The sequence below is a fragment of the Pagrus major genome, chromosome 19, assembly GCF_040436345.1.
Source record: "Pagrus major chromosome 19, Pma_NU_1.0".
NCBI lineage: Eukaryota > Metazoa > Chordata > Actinopteri > Spariformes > Sparidae > Pagrus > Pagrus major.
Genome location: NC_133233.1, coordinates 22,007,699 through 22,023,863, shown reverse-complemented (window position 1 = coordinate 22,023,863; position 16,165 = coordinate 22,007,699). Strand labels below are relative to the sequence as shown.

Below are 16,165 nucleotides of genomic sequence, written 5' to 3'. Positions count from 1 at the left end.
TTTCTGACAATGTCTTAATCTCGTCATATGTCAGACTACTAAACAGTTTGGAGTGACAGCATGTTTGAGGGCACATAAGAGTCACGATTCATTGCTGTTGTGTAAACAAGCAACCAGCCATTATGGGCACCCCACATTAACCCCAAGTCATGTTTTCTTATAATTACTGCTTGAGGACTTGAAGTGAACACGTTTCCGCAGTCTGAATTTATCTTTAGAACAGACATTTCGACATGAATCCTTCCAGTACTTGAGTGTTGTACTTGTCAACTAGTAGTTAAAATAATTTCAGGGCTTGAAGTGTAATTTTGTTTTGTAGTCATTTTTTTTTTTTGGGTGCTTTTGATGCTTTTCTGCAAAAACAAACATGAACTGGAGGCTTTTAAAGCGCTGTAGTTTTTGACCAGTGTCGATCCTCCTGAAGGAAGAAGAATTATCAAAATACAGATGAAAATAACAGGAACATAACATTTATCAAACATATTTTCTTCCCACTGTGGAAAGATGAACAAACAGGTCACATAGCTGACAGTAGTAGTTAGTGTAAACATGTATGGTAATTAGCAATTTAACAGTTCAAATATATAGGCCAGCTAAGTGGATAAAAAGTTGGAATATTTAGCTAAAAAAAAGGAAATGTTTGAATGTGTTAACTTTATGGATAAATGAAGTAGATGGCTGAAAGCTTTTTTAAAGTAATAATGGAAATAGTTAGCTAAAAGGAATGGAAAAAACGTGACGACCAACTAAAGTAAACAGGTCAATCAGTTAGCTAAAATTAACATATAAATAGGTGAAATACTTAGCTGAAAGTAGCCTAATGGATAAATGGTTTGATATCTAAATAACTCATTTAAAGGACTGGCATAAAAAGTTGAAACACTTGGCTAAAATGGGCAAATGGTTGAAATAGGAAGTTAAATAGATAGCTAAAGAATCTGCCTCAGCTGTTAAAAATACTGAGCTAGCGAGCTAACTTAACAAGAGGCCTAAACAGTTGTAGCAGTTAGCTAAAAGTAATAGATAAATGGTTGATATACCTAGGACTAGTTATTTAATAGATATTTATTTGTAGTTAGCTAAGTGATAAGAGGTTTTTAGCTAAAACTGCTGGATAAACAGTTTAAATTCTCAGCTAGAATTGGATAAATGAAATGAAATTGAAATGTCCAGGTTTAGCATCTCCAAATGGTAGCTATAATGATAGCACAAATGCCAATTTGACTAAATAAACCATGAAACCATTATTGTCGGCTGTCCAGTTTTATATTTAGTGTTACATCCTGTTACAACTGTGGATGGATGGGTTCTTGAGAGAATCTGTGGGTTCAGTATGTCTGATTGGGAGCCGCTGACTGAGAGCATCTTTTTCTCCCTCCCTCCCTCCCTCTCCTCAGGTGTCATCAGAACAGCTCTCCCCAACATGGACCGGGAGACGAGGGACCAGTATGTTCTCGTCATCCAGGCCAAAGACATGGTCGGCCAGATGGGCGGCCTCTCCGGCACCACCTCCGTCACTGTCACACTAACCGATGTCAACGACAACCCGCCTCGGTTCACTCACAGTAAGACTCCTGTTCCTGCTCGTCTCTGCAGCATCGATTGAGGTTGTCATGTGCGGTGCACGGCATGTTCTGAACAGCGACTCAGCAATCAGAAAATGAAAACCTCCAGCTATTCGCTTCACTTGCATGTTTTTTGTTCCAGTTGAATGGAGGTTTAAAGATCTATTATCAGCAGAAAACCACTTGAACTCCGGGAACCAAAGGAGGGCACACAATGTATTGTAGGCAATGAATGCAGCGGTACAAAACAGACTGGGCTGTTAATCCACCCATGAAAAGACATTTTATTTTTACTATATCACTAACAACACTCGGAAATTATTTTTTCAAGCACTGTGCGGTTGAACAGGAAGTACTCAGAGATCTCAGAAGACAAACACACTCATTAAATCCTCATCATTAAACTTTATCACGTCCTTTTTCTAAGGTTATGTCAACGGCCTTCCTCACCCCATTCTCTATTTATCTCTGTAACTTCCCTACATTTGTATTTTCAGCAAACATTTGGACTTTTTTTTTTTTTTTACCAACGCCTTCCTGCAAGGTGTGCAGCTACCCTGCTTTACTCTTCATCAGAGCTCGGGGAATGCTTTGGCGTTGGACACCAGGATCAATCAGGCTCCGTTTTTTTGTTGTCAGCCTATTTCACGGGTTGCTAATGGGTTCCAGGCCGAGCTTTAGGATTCAAAGGCATGCACTGCTTCTCATGATAATCCGAAGCGCCGGCAATCGGTTTACCGCTGATAGCCCGACCAATGTCTGGCTGGTGCTCTCACCACTAGACTGCCATGGAGCAGAGTCAATTTGCTGGCCCCTGGGGGGAAAGAAAAGGTTCAAGTTTGCACAACAAGTCATCAATGGCGTTTTAACCCAGTGCTGTCACGCTGTGAAGAAAGAGACTTTGGAGGAGTTTGGGTTTTTTTTTTTTTGCTCCTGCTGTCGCACTCCCAGGGTCATGGGTCAGAATCGATAGACCATTATGGAGCGTCGGCGCTGATAGTCAGGAGCTATAGCTAGCCCTGGGAAGAAACGAAGGGAAGAGAAGAAGCCAAGGTTAGCTGCATGAGAGGACAGGCTGCAGGGGGGTGAGGTGTGCCGAGAAGGGAAAAAGAGGTAGGTGCCGGGGCAAAACGGAGGGAGGAAAGCAATTCTTTGGTCTTTTAAAGAGCTGCTATTCCACGGCAAATTAAAAAGCCATTATAAAGATTACATGGCGGCAAACAATGTCAGGCAGATTAGCATTTAGACGGTGGCAGAGGGAGACACTGTGAGGAACACAGAAAGGTTTGGTAATGAGCTCTGCCATGGTGATTGGAGAGATTATGATTATGAATATGATTCCCTTCTTTATTCTTATAAGAGTACTTTAAATCCAAGGGGTCAGACAAAAGCTCAAGGAACACAATGGAGAGTTTCGGGAGTAATAGATTCTTCAAGTGGACGTTTCATCCCATGAAAGGTACTAAAGGAATCGAAGCCTGACTCGTCTCCTTTTTCTTATTTTCTCTGTTTTTGGTCCATGAGACAACCCATTACATCCATGCAGCGTTTGGTCTTCTACATTTTCCCTAATTTATTCTTCTGGTTGTAAAACTTGCCAAAATCTGACAACAAATTAGTCTTTGCTTTCGTAATTGCATATTTTATTTTCCAATCGCCGTCTCCACTGCCTCTGCTGCTGTGTGAAGTCAAAGCAAAGTGCTTTTTTTCCCTATGTATATCACGATTGCTGCCTGTCCGAGTTATGCAACATGAATTTATTCAGAAGCGACACGGCCGAATCAAAGCTGAAGGGGTATAACAAAAACTGAGCTGCTTGAAGGTGAGTCGCTGGTGGAAAAAAACAGCACGTCCAACCTTTTTTTTTCCTCCTGTCCTTCCTTTTTCCAGAGAACTATCAGTACACGGTGCCGGAGTCGCTGCCAGTGCAATCCGTGGTGGCCCGAATCAAAGCGGCTGACGCTGATATAGGCTTCAACGCCGAGATGGACTTCAGGATCATGGACGGCGACGGGCCCGGGATGTTCAACATCACGACAGACGAGGAGACGCAAGACGGGATCCTCATCCTTCTGAAGGTGATGCTTAATTCAGACTTTTCTGCCCATAAACGGTGCTACACCTCATCTCCTAAGAGTCAGTGAGACTGAAATAGCAACATCAAGTGCACATGAGCAGCTGGTGTAGCAATGAATATATTGGACGGGTATGAATCCACAGACAACTCTGTGCATTTCTTTTTCTGTCGGCAAGTGCTCAACAAGTACTTTCCTTCATACTGACTGCCAGCTCTAACTGTGAAAACTTTATGTATTTATTTTTGCAACCGAATTGCCAGAATAAATAATAGCAAAGTAAATGGACGCTTTTCCAGTCAAAGGACCGCTCAAAGCGCTTTACAACACTTGACATATTCACCCATTCACACACTGATGGCGAAGGCTGCCATGCAGGGCGCCAACTGCTCATCAGGAGCAATTTGGGGTTCAGTATCTTGCTCAAGGATACTTCGACATGCAGATAGGGGGAGCCGGGATTCGAGCCAGAGACCTTCCGATTACTAGACGACCCACTAAAGCCGCCCCATTTCTGTAAAACCACAGATAAGTTAAACTTTACATTTCTTTACAACACTTGGTTAGGGTTGGGAAAAGATCACGGTTTGGTCGCCACAAACACGGCTGGAGGTAAAAAACAAACAGATGTGTCGTTTCACGCTTACGAATGGTCCCTCGTCAAAAATATCCACGTTCAGACTTCCTGTCAAAAATATATTTTTGTCCCAGACATGGCTGGAAATTGTCCCGAGTTCTCCTTCAAAACCATCCAGTGGTGTTACGCTCACATCTGCCAAAAAGCAACTTCAGCTGGTCGCCTCTAACTCCACCTGTCACCTCCCGATATAAAAGTCTGCTAATAAGCATGTAAATACAAATGTCAGTGTGGTACACAGCCTTTGATGCGTGCGTATGGACATATCTGTGCTAACTGCTAACATTTTATCAGTGAACACATTCTTACACGTGTGGCCAACCCACGGATATGAAACGCTCGATGTGATGACCTTTTCATTGTCCGATATTAAAACAAATTGTCTTTCCATAAAAAGTCCTAAACCAGCAGTGAACTGATCTCACGAACAGGCACTTCCTCTCTAGCTAAAGGCTGATATGGTTGTTCCTCTGCCACAGAGCTCCATTATTGTCAATGAGTCACACAGCTGCACCGGGTGATGTATTCCTTCATTAACATGAACAGGAGCACTGTAGTTTGAGTTCCTTATACACCATCTGCTGTAAATATTTACTAGAGCACAAGATGTATATTAATCCGCAGCTGAAAATAGTCCCCAACACAATGCCGAGCAGTTTCAGGAACTTGCTCTTAATGAAACTGTGTATATGTGACATGTTGTGACTATTTGCTTGATAAACTGTGATCTTTAAGCACCAGGCAGTGTCGGCTGTGCTTTACGCTTCTCACCCTGATGTAAAATGTCTTCTCCACCTTTTGATTAAGTGATAATCACTAATGGCAAATCAGCATCGACTACCTCCAACACCTTTTTATCGAAGTAAACATCCCACGGTTAGCTGAACCGCGGCGGCAGACAGACAACACTGTAGGGATTGACGGAGGGCACTGAGACATTTTAACACCATAACACTCCTCTCACAATGTGAACCAGGATGCTATAAATAAAGCCACTGGTATCCGCCTACATCAATAAATAAAAACTTCTCAAGTTAAATGTATAACAAAGCCATTTATTCGCTTCCACAGGAAATGTGTTGCACATTCTTGCCTCACTTCTGGATGCACCGCGGCTCATGCTTTTATTTTTCAGCCTTTTTTTCCCGAGCTCTTGAGACGAGTCTCCTCGGGGGCCACATGCGTGTGACAGTTCATTGCCGCCGCTCTTTTGTTGGACACAGGCGATTCTTGGCAGATGGGCCAATTTGATCCTTTTGTTTGTTTTGCACCAAACAGACAATTACAACGCTGGAGAGAGTCACTGACAATGAAAGTGTCAAATCAATGTTCTCCTGTAGTATATTACACGTTGCGATGGGGAGTTCCAGACGAAAAATGGCAAAGTGTTTCAAAAAGCATTCATTTGAGAATGTTTTTCACCGTGCGCCTCTCTTCGGATCAATATTATAGCTTTCAGAGCACAAAGTAACTATAATCCATCAGCAGATGGCTTTGTTTAAATATGACTGTGTTAAATTGTAATGGGTCTTTAGAATCAACATCTTTAATTGGGATCAATACCTCAGCACTGTATGAATGATGATGAATTTACACATTAAAGACAAATGTGATCTGTTCTTTTGCCCTTGACTGACTGTGGAGCCGCCGTAACTGTGAAGTCTTCCCAACCAAGATCTGAACATGTGTTTGCCACGTCTCTTCTTCTGACAAGTAAAGTGAACGTCTCTCACATGTGCTCATGTGTTGTTCCTCGTCTGTCTCCTCTAGCCTCTCGACTTCGAATCGAAGAGCAGCTTCTCCCTGAGAATCGAAGCCACGAACAGGAATATCGACTCCAACTTCTTGAGTTTGGGCCCATTTAGCGACACGACATCCGTGAAGGTGACTGTGGAAGACGTGAACGAGCCACCTGTCTTCTCCTCGCCGCTTAGCAAGATGTTCGTTTCGGAAGACGCCAAAGTTGGCACCTCGATCGGGAGAGTCTCTGCCCACGATCCAGACACCTCCAACAATGCCATCAGGTAAAGATCTGCGAAGGAAAAAAATATCTTCATGTATAATCATTGCCGAATTTACAAGACGGCCCAAATAGTTAACAATTTGTTGTTGATAGTGTTTCACAAAGTTTATAGTTTCTCCTAACTCAACAACTTACTAAACTGAGAGATTTTTCAAAGGGAGGCTGGTGATTTTCACACAGGCGTCAAAGCAGCTGCCTATATTGGTTATTGTGTACAGTATTTGTAAAATTTGACACGTTGACCATCAAAGTTTGGTGCTAAACTGCTAAATGTTGGCAGGTAGATGCACTTTAGACATAGAAAAAGGCAAACCAACACTTACTACAAGATGAGAAACAACTTAATGTGTTGTATCTAATGCTGAATTGGCGAGAAGTCATGAATAATTCTGAATTTCCCATAACTATTTCGCAAAATGTTTTAAGCTTCTCCTAACTAAACAACACTTAAAAGGGAGTCTGGTGACTTTCTCTACGGGCGTCAAAGCAGTTCCCCATGCACAGGAAGACATGAATGATTTAGAATATTTGCTGTAGCTATTTTGCAAAATTTGTTAAGGTTCTCCTCTCTCAACTACTCGATTTGTGAAGAGAGTCCGGGGATATTGTGGTTATTAGTTCAATGGTCAAGTTGCAAAAGTTCCCAAACATCTGCTGCTAACAAAGACAGGTTCAGAGATCCATCCTGGCTGTTGTTGTGGCTGTTTCTGGAGGATGTCAGTCGCGTAGGCAGTCCTTCAGTGTGGACAGGACACACGTACTGTATGTAAACACTGCTAAAAGATCGAGGTCACATGCGTCCAGGACCTCCTCTGAGTGATCGGCTCTCGAATGCGTCTCGGTTGTGTTTGCACCTGTGACTAGAGCTGTCCGCTTGTGGTCGGATCACTCAGGACGGATGTTTGCACCAGGTCTGAGCAGCCTCTGTTAATCTCCTAGTCATTTCAAAATGTGGAATATCAGTAATAATTTACTTTAATTCAGAAAAATCTCCAGAGCTGTTTGTTAAAGAATGAAACCAGAGAGTAAAGTTCAAGTAAAGAAGACGAATTTGTCAATAAACGGGTTAATCCATTCAGCTCCTCCACATTATCTATAGATGGGCGTCCGCAGACCCTCGAAATGTCCCTGTGTGGCTGTCACAAAGACACAGCCAGATGGCGAGAGGGCTAAAAGGAGTGCAGCATTTGCAAAACTGAAATGCCATCTTGAACAAGAGAAGGGCATTCCTGCAGGAGGGTCAAGGCTCAACACTTGTGCCGTGGCATTTATGACTCAAAACAAGCACTCACATCGCCAGTCTGTGTGGTGTCACTCTGGAGATACTCACCCATTCTGCATTAATTGAATGAATATTGTATGGTATTCATGCTCGGTCTGTTAGGATTGTTAGTAATCTTAATCAGAAAATCAAATTACTCCACATTGTGGCTGTAAATTGCCTCTTTTTGCTCCTGTGACTGTTATCAGCGTCTGCAATATATTTCACTACATCTGTTGAAATTAAAATTATTGTGGAACTAATGCAGCCACAAGAGTCAAATTACATTGCAATAATACCCTTTGGATGTAGGCTAATTGAAGTTGTAATTTTCTCCAGAAATATGAGTTGCTGTGTATTGAAAGGGGTCGGATCAGTGTTGTGTGCTGAGGGACATGTAGACAGCCTTCAATATTATCAAAATTTAATAGGGTTTCATTGCACTCGCGCTATTGTTTCTGCTGCATTTCTGAATTTGTCTGGACTTTACATTTAATTACTTTTTTTTAGACATCTTAAAGGTGGGGCGAGCACGAGTCATTGATTGTTTAATTTAAGTTCCTTCAGTTTTAATCGAATGTCTCGTGTGATTGTCGCGCAGCTTCGTAATCTTTTCTCACAAGCAGGAGAAGCAGTAAAATGTCAAATCAATAGCACTATCTTAAAGCAATTTTTTAAAGAGTATGTCGGTTGTGTGTGCGGTTGTGTATTTTTTTTTGTCCAGGTACTCCATCGACAGGAACACAGACTTGGAGCGCTTCTTCAACGTGGACGCTCTGAGTGGGGTCATCAGCACAGCCAAGTCTCTGGACCGGGAGGCCAACTCGGTCCATAACCTCACCATCTTCGCCATGGAGAGCCGTAAGTTTGCTTCCAGCACGCAATCTGGAGTCTCAGTCAGAGTGAACCTTTGCTGAGCTCCTTCCCCAAAGCAGCGGCTGTCCACTCATAGCCTAGAAAACGTGACAAGGCACGGCAGATTTGTCGAGCTTTGGATTTCTCATGAGCAAAAAGTCTGAGGAAAGGATTAAACAGTGTAGTTGTCTGCTCTAAATTACCATCCATCCCCCGACCGCCTCCCTGTGCTGACTTCCTCCTTTGCTGCGGTCATGATTACTACAGCCACTAAAGGTCGCTCCCCAAAAAGAAACATTTAAATATGGTTTGTGATAAACTGCTTTCACAGTCGTTTTTCTGATGAGGACAGCCTGGAAATTACAAATGCTAGCTCTAACTAGCTCATCACTGCAATACAAGATAAATGCTTTTTCATTTCCATGACTTCTATGATGCTAACTTGTAGCTTTAGCCTTTAAGCTATATCATTTATCATGCATGTGGGCATCAAGTACATTGACTTCTGCTTTATAAGTGAAAAACAAGCTGGAAACATTCAAAAGTCAGAGTTTTCAACCATGTAACGGTGCTAACATTAGCTATATTACCTAGCTAGCTACAGCTGCTGAGATCAGTTGCCATAGAAATTGCAAGCCTGTCTGTGTCTACCTCTGTTTGAGATTAGGGAGCCATTGTTTTAAAAATTAATAAGTATTTCAGGCAGTGAATCTGCCACTGGGGCTTAGAGAGGGGTCAGTCACCTGTCACTGCGAGGACGTGAACGAAGACAAAGATCCTCTCTGTCCTGTTATCGTCTAGAGAATGTCTCAGAGGCTTCAGTGCTGTGGACAACACAGTTGATAAGGTTGTTGTCAGGGCTGTTTGGGGAATGTTAATTCATGCACAGGACGGTCAGGTTGACCTCCACACGTCCCTGAACCGTGGGGACGAGATGCTGAGTAAGGGTGGGCAATCTCACCCGCGGGTGATCTATGTAAATGTGATGTAAAGAAGCGCCGCCTGCCTTTTTTTTTGTTCGGCCGTCTGTGGCTCGAAGGACGTGATTGCCTTTTTTCAGTGCCATCATGCAAACACAATTGACAACAGTCATCAGCACGCTATCGGGCAAGCTTTCAAGAAAGCTGCGTCACATCAGTATAAGTTAAAAAAGACAAGCAGCCTGTCAGGCCGGCAGTTCCTCTGCTTTCACATCTTCACACTGAACGCTGAGTGAAAAAGCTTTTTTATCACTCTTTGCTTCAAAGATGTGTTTTTATTTACATCTAACAGCACACAGACGCAGCACTCGGTTGATTCCCGAGTGTGACCGCTTGCCTGATATAGCAACAAAGAGAAGGCAGCATATAATAATAGCCATGTGAAATGTCACAACAGTCCTTCATGCATGAGGTAGCGGCTTCTGACACGCGGTGACACTCGGGTGCTGTTTCCAGCTGAAAACATCTTTGAGTTCACGGACTGGCAACAGAGTCCACTGCCCTGTACGCCTTATGACAGTATTTATAGTAAATGGGTTCTTTGTAACTGAAAAAGAGTCCAGGGACCCCGTCGATGAGGGATGTTGTGCATTTGAGCTGCAGTCACTCACATTTCATCGGCTCCGCGCTGACCACGCCAATGACAAGAAGTCCGTGGCCCGAGGCCCCGCGCGTCCTTTTTATCACCATCAAATCAGCCGCCCCCCCCCCGAATGTCACCGCGTCATCTCTGGCCGGCATGGCGGCGACGCCAGGCCGAATCATCATCTTGCACTCAGACGCGGCCATTTAGCCATCAGTGTGTGTCAGGGAGACAGAGGCGTGAAGCCCGATGCAAGATGGCTCTCCGGCACACGCAGCCTTGGTAGCGTAGTCACTTCGGCTCCATCCACAGCAGAGCGGGTGAGGACGCCAGCTGTTGGAAGCGCACTGCATATTTCATTACAGCAGCGCTCCCCCCCCTCCAACTCCCTTCTCCTTTTGTGATTAATTAAAGCACATGAGGAAGATCAATATTCCATAATTTGGCCGAGTGCATCAACACGAAGTTAAGGCAGCAGTGAAAGTGTTTAAAGGAAAGTTTTCTGAATGCTTTGACATGAAACGGGGGACTCTCTCCTCTCTCTTTCTCTTCCAGAGGACCCAACCCAAATTGGAAAAGGCATCTCTCTCATCACAGTGTCGGACATAAATGATAATGCCCCGGTCTTCGCCATCGACTATGAAACTCTCCTCTGTGAAAACGCCTTGCCAGGACAGGTATGACCCAGCACCCTCTCTGCAGTCGGTTCCAGCTTCGTTTCCTTTTTCTCTCTCCCCACTAGCTTGAAGTTTGACTCACAAAGACAGCCCGCTGACTCTCAAAGCCATTAAAACCCTTTCTTGTTCCTCAAAACAAGTCCACTGTGCACATATCCGCCTCGCAGCTCGAGGTCATTCCAGGGAGAAGGCATCATTAGTATGAGACACATCCTTAAGATTTAATAGCACGTATTGTAGGTGTTATCATTCATTAGAGATGTTACTCTCAGTCCATACTGTCAAAGCCGACTAAATTAATGACGGTGCTTGACTCTGCCTGTGGTCTTAATCCACAATAATATCACGCCGTAATGTGATATCTCATGCTGGGATGGAGTGCTGCTCTGACGCGATCCGACTTTCTGTTCTGAGGACTGGTGTAATTAGACGGTCGCCACGGAGGGCAGCGGGGCAGCAAATGCATCACAATATCAAACCGAAAAAAAAGGGGACCCCGGGAGATTTCAGGGCTTGGAGATTTGATCGAGGAAAAGAGTAAAAAGGAATAAAAGCAGAAGCTGTAGCCATGCATCGCATTTTCCCCTGCTTAGCATTTGGCCTCATTGTTGCTAAATGACTTGTGTGTCCACGGCGGCGATTCGTCTACTCTTGGCATTTGGAAAATACAATCAGAGGCGAAGGGTAAAGGAGGCGTGTAGACCTGAGAGCGTACAATTGATCAGAATGATGCATTGTATTGGAAATGGCTATTAGGCCCTTTTAAATATGTTATTTGCATTCATATTTGGGAGTTGTTTGTCACCGTGCTCACGGGAGGGTGAAGTAAAATAGCAAATGATTTCATTTGCAAAAAATGAGAGACTATATTTCACGTGTGCATTTGTTTTTTTGTTTTTTTTCCGTGTGCATGATGCTTGACCACAATGCATCTCTTTTCGCAGTGAGGTTACGCAGCCTCACAGGTGAAGTTTACTGGGGTTGTGGCTGTGTTGAGTTTTTTGTGTTTGTCTTTTATTTCTTTTGTTGACACTTAAAAAAAAAGCAAAACATACAGATGGAGTTCAATAATCACAATTCTGGACTATATTTCATGTGTGCGCTTGGTGTTTTTTCTCTCTGTGCACGATTTTCTTTTGTTCACACTTAAAATAGTAAGAATACAGAGTTCAATGCACATAATTCAACCCAACTATGTCTAATTTTCGTTCTGAGGACTGTTGTAGTTAGACACCAAAATAGCAAATGACTCGTTTGCAAAGAAATGAGACTTTATCTCGTGTGTGCGTTGTTTTTTTTTTTGTCGTTTTTTCTTCTTGACCACAGTGTGGCTCTTTTTTCAGTGAAGTTACTTCTGTCGTTGACTTTTTCAATTGTTTTATAGTTTAAAAAAGCGAAAAACACAAATGGAGTTCAATAAAAAAAGAATTCAGCCTGCCTTGCTCTGACTTTTTGTTGGGACTGGTGTAGTTGGACACGAAAATAGCAAATGATTTCATTTGCAAAGAATAAGAGACTATATTTCATGTGTTTCATTAATTTTTATTGTTTCCTCAGTGAGGTTTTGGAGCCTTACAGGTGACGTTTACTGCTGTTGAGTGTTTTGTGCTCGTCTCTTGTTTGTTTTGTTCGCACTTAAAATAGCAAAAAAAACACAAATGAAGTTCAATACAAAGAATCCCGCCTACCTTGACGTGAATTATGTCTGGATCTAAATTTAATTAATCTGATTTTCGCCTGCGGGTGCAGACTATTTGCTGGAATAAACACCGCCTCTATATTAGATGCCATCATTATTGAAGAAAGCATTCTACCAGAGCTGAATGTCTATTTTTGGTTAATGATGCCTCCACTTATCCCGAGATGATCGTTGCTGCTCGGCGATATCAAATTTAGAGGAACCCCGGCAAACAATCTATCACCCATCAATATCCCCTCACTTTCACATTCAACACATAATTTGTACATTTCTCCCCACTAGCGCCTGATAAATTACAGCACAGAGCCTATGACAATACTGAAACAAAGTCATTCCCCAACAATCAAACCGGCCCCCAGGACATAGCAACAGCCGTGGCCCATGACAGCATCATCAGCAGGAAAAGGTACAGCAAATCTGTAATTACTCAGCTGAAGCAGACAGATTGCTTACTCAATGCCAGTGATAGCTGAGCTGTGAGGTCCCCCCTCGGTGTAGCCGGCAGCCGCTCTGCTGTTAAAGCTGCTGGAGACGGAGGCCTCTTGTCCTCGTCCGCCCGGCGAGAAGACGTGCCGCATTCAAATTAAGTCTCGAGAGCGCCGCAGCCGTCGAATGAGCCGCTATAGCTACAAGCTAGTTTTAGCATGCTAATAGTCAAGACACTGTGAGCATTTTAAAGCAGTTTGCGGCTGTGTGGAAATCTTTTTTTTTTACCTCCTTTATATTCAGCCAATGTCAAATGATCTGAGGGGGATCCCGCTGCTGAATTTCGGAGCATCCGTAGCACAAGAGCGAGGGAACCGAGGACAGACGTCAGCTGCAGGATTTTTTTAAACACATATCAGAGAAATCGGCACAAATATGAGCGAGCGCTGGGTACAAAATGTCGTCTTTCGCTCATGCCGATGGTTTTTGTTACGCGGCTGGGAAATAAATCACAGAAACACAAGTAAAAGTCACGTTTTCATTTGGGAAATATGATTCATTTTAAAAAATCATTGAAACCCAAGTCTGTGTTACATCAATGATGGCCGGGGGGCATTAGGTTTTCGGGGTTATTCATATCTTTGTTATGTGTGCGTCTCGTGAACGCAATATCTCAGGAGCTCCTCGAGGGAATTTCTTCAAATATGTCACAAACGTCCACTTCATCTCAAGGATGAACTAACAAAGACGGGCTGGGTCACATCCAAAAAACTAAAGACGAAGACAAAACCAGGATGAAGCTCGGGGAACTCAGGCAAAAACAAAAAAACACAGAAAACACAAGGAGCACACACAGCGACACTGGGAAACAAATAGATTAATTGACAAAGAGAGAGGGCTTGAAACACAGGTGTACACAGAAAAGGGTGGGGAAAAAGACAAAGACAGGAAGCGGACAGTCATAACAAGACACGTGATGATAACTCCTACAAAATAAAACAGGAAACATCTAAACTGAAAACCATCACACCACAACTGAGTGTAGATCTTCTGAGCTGCTGGGTCGAACACGTGTGAAGCCTCCATGTAGCTACTTTGCGCTCAACCACAATCAGCTTTTATTGGACTGTATTGTTTCTTTCAATGCTCATACTCACTTGTAGACATACAGCGGTAGTCCAACCACAAGCTATAATTGAGTTTGAGGCGATTGTGGTCACACCATGTGGCGAAGCTCTCCATCAGTCCTCTGTACTTAACAGTAAAAATAGCCTTTAAGTGAAGGCAGCGTGTCTCTCGCTGAAAATTGTTCTCTTGAATCACACATGTAAGGAGAGCCTTCATTTTTGCAAAGAATGACATGTAATACCTTTTATTAAATTCCTTGAAAGCCTTCATTGCCGAGGATACATTATATGAGTCTGGACAGATATGAATCGAAAACCGCAACACGACTGGTAAGTGGAGGCATACAGCCGGGAGGTGGTAATTGTAGTTTCATAGGGGAAGTGTTAAAAGAAACACACATCCTTATGTGAAAGGATACAGAAGGCCTGAGGGGCAAGTGAAGATTTTTTTTTTTTTTTCTGGTGATCCATTTTCTAAGCGTGATCGAAACGGTTTTCTCTCCTGTGTTTGTGACTTATGAACTGGTGGGGGAAAAAGAGAAATAAAGTTTTGCAGGATAATCTCTGTATGTTTTTTTCATCTGTGAAAACAAAGAAATTCAGGAGAAAAATTCAAATCGTTTTAAAATGAGTGAATATTGTTTTTGTTTTTTTGATGTGTGAAGCCGAGTGGAAAACAAGTTTCGGCAGGAGAGTTTTTTTATTTATTTTTTGTCAGGCTCAAGTGTTTGTTTTTGTAATACTCATTTTACAGTACGAGCTGAAGTACACCACTACCTCCTGGCAAAACTTTTTTATTCCCCATCAGTTCTCAAGTCATAACCACAGGAGAGAAAACAATTTGGATAACCAGAAATAGTCTTCGACTGCCTCCGTAAAAATCACATCCTAACAGGTTATAAGAAATGATTAGCCACAGTGATACAGTCTGCGTTCGATCTTATAATTAGCCATATAAATTATGTCTTTGATTTTGTTTTTTTACACGATCAAATACAAAAAATTCAAATTATCTGAAAATCTCTCGCAACATTCTCGTGATAAACATGAATTTCTGTGTATCTGTGTGCCTTGTCATGTCCTTCACTTCATTTTTGAGCGAATTAAGTTGTTTTTCACTAATTCCACTTTCTATTCAATCTAAATAAATCCTCCTGTTGAAGCCGCTCTGAAGTGCACCGGACGGGTTTCACCTCTAGACTGAGTAACGGAGGAAGGCGAAATGGAAATTTCATGATTGAAATTTACACCCAAAAACACATACAGAGCAAAAGGGAAGGAGGGAGGTTGACATTTGAATGCAAAACCCCGCTTGAATTACAACGAGGTGTCGGCTGTCTGTTAGCAGACAGACCGGGTGGACTTGTAACCTGTCAGATGTGCGCCCCGCCAACCCCCTGATTCCTAATTAATTAAAAATGCCCCTGTTGTGTACTGTATGTCCAGTGAACAGTTGGTCGGACTGTCTGCTCTGCTTCCCCGCGAAGGTTTGTTAAAAATCTTAGGCCGCCCACTGGCTGTCACGCCCATTGGCTTATTCACAGCTGCGACAAAGATGAAATAATAACATTTGCCAGTTGAGGCCAGGGTTGACTGTGTGGCTCTGTAGCTCAGATTAACAGGGAGTGCTGGGATGGAATAACCTGCCATTTTTCAGGCCTAATTAAGGCCGTCTCGTGGCACTGGCTCTCTCCAGAGATGCCACTTGTTACGGATCATCGGTGCGTCTGTCTTCTGCCATAATATTAATTGATATTATGATGGGGGTGGAGGGGGCAGAGGCAGCGGGGGTGGTGGGGGGGTCACGTTGTACAATCACTTCAGTGTAACCATTACATACATGAGTGGACTTGGCATTCTGCTGCCCCCAATCTGCTCCCCGGCCCCTCCCTGCACTCCTGCAGCATCTCAGAGGAGGCGCGGCGGCCTCCAGAGATCTGTGAATGTTTAGTTTGCAAACTGGGAGGCATGCCCCCGCAGAGAAATGAAAGAAAAATACTGCTATAGGTGAGAGGCAGTTTACCAACACAGCCAGTTCCAGTCAGTGTGCGTCAAAGCTCGTTCTTCTTCTCCGAGTCATGACTCAGTCCAATCTGAACACACTGACTTGATACACACAAATCTAGATTCAGTGTTCCCGAGGATCATTATTTTTGGTGTCCATTGTGAATAAACACGACTTTGAAATCATAGAAAGAAGACACTACTTATATTGCCAGAACTTGCCTGAGAATTATCATATTTTTAAGTTTTCTTC

General features: G+C 43.1%; 1 protein-coding gene across 1 annotated transcript in view; it reads left to right on the top strand.

Annotated features, from left to right (window-relative positions):
- Window positions 1-16,165, top strand: part of LOC141014545 (cadherin-7-like) — a 106,911-nt gene that overhangs the window by 68,713 nt on the left and 22,033 nt on the right. Inside the window, exons 4-8 of the mRNA XM_073488385.1 lie at window positions 1,398-1,565; window positions 3,456-3,643; window positions 6,048-6,301; window positions 8,286-8,422; window positions 10,535-10,656. Coding sequence (XP_073344486.1) covers window positions 1,398-1,565; window positions 3,456-3,643; window positions 6,048-6,301; window positions 8,286-8,422; window positions 10,535-10,656 — 869 coding nt within the window. The remainder of the gene's footprint in view (window positions 1-1,397; window positions 1,566-3,455; window positions 3,644-6,047; window positions 6,302-8,285; window positions 8,423-10,534; window positions 10,657-16,165) is intronic.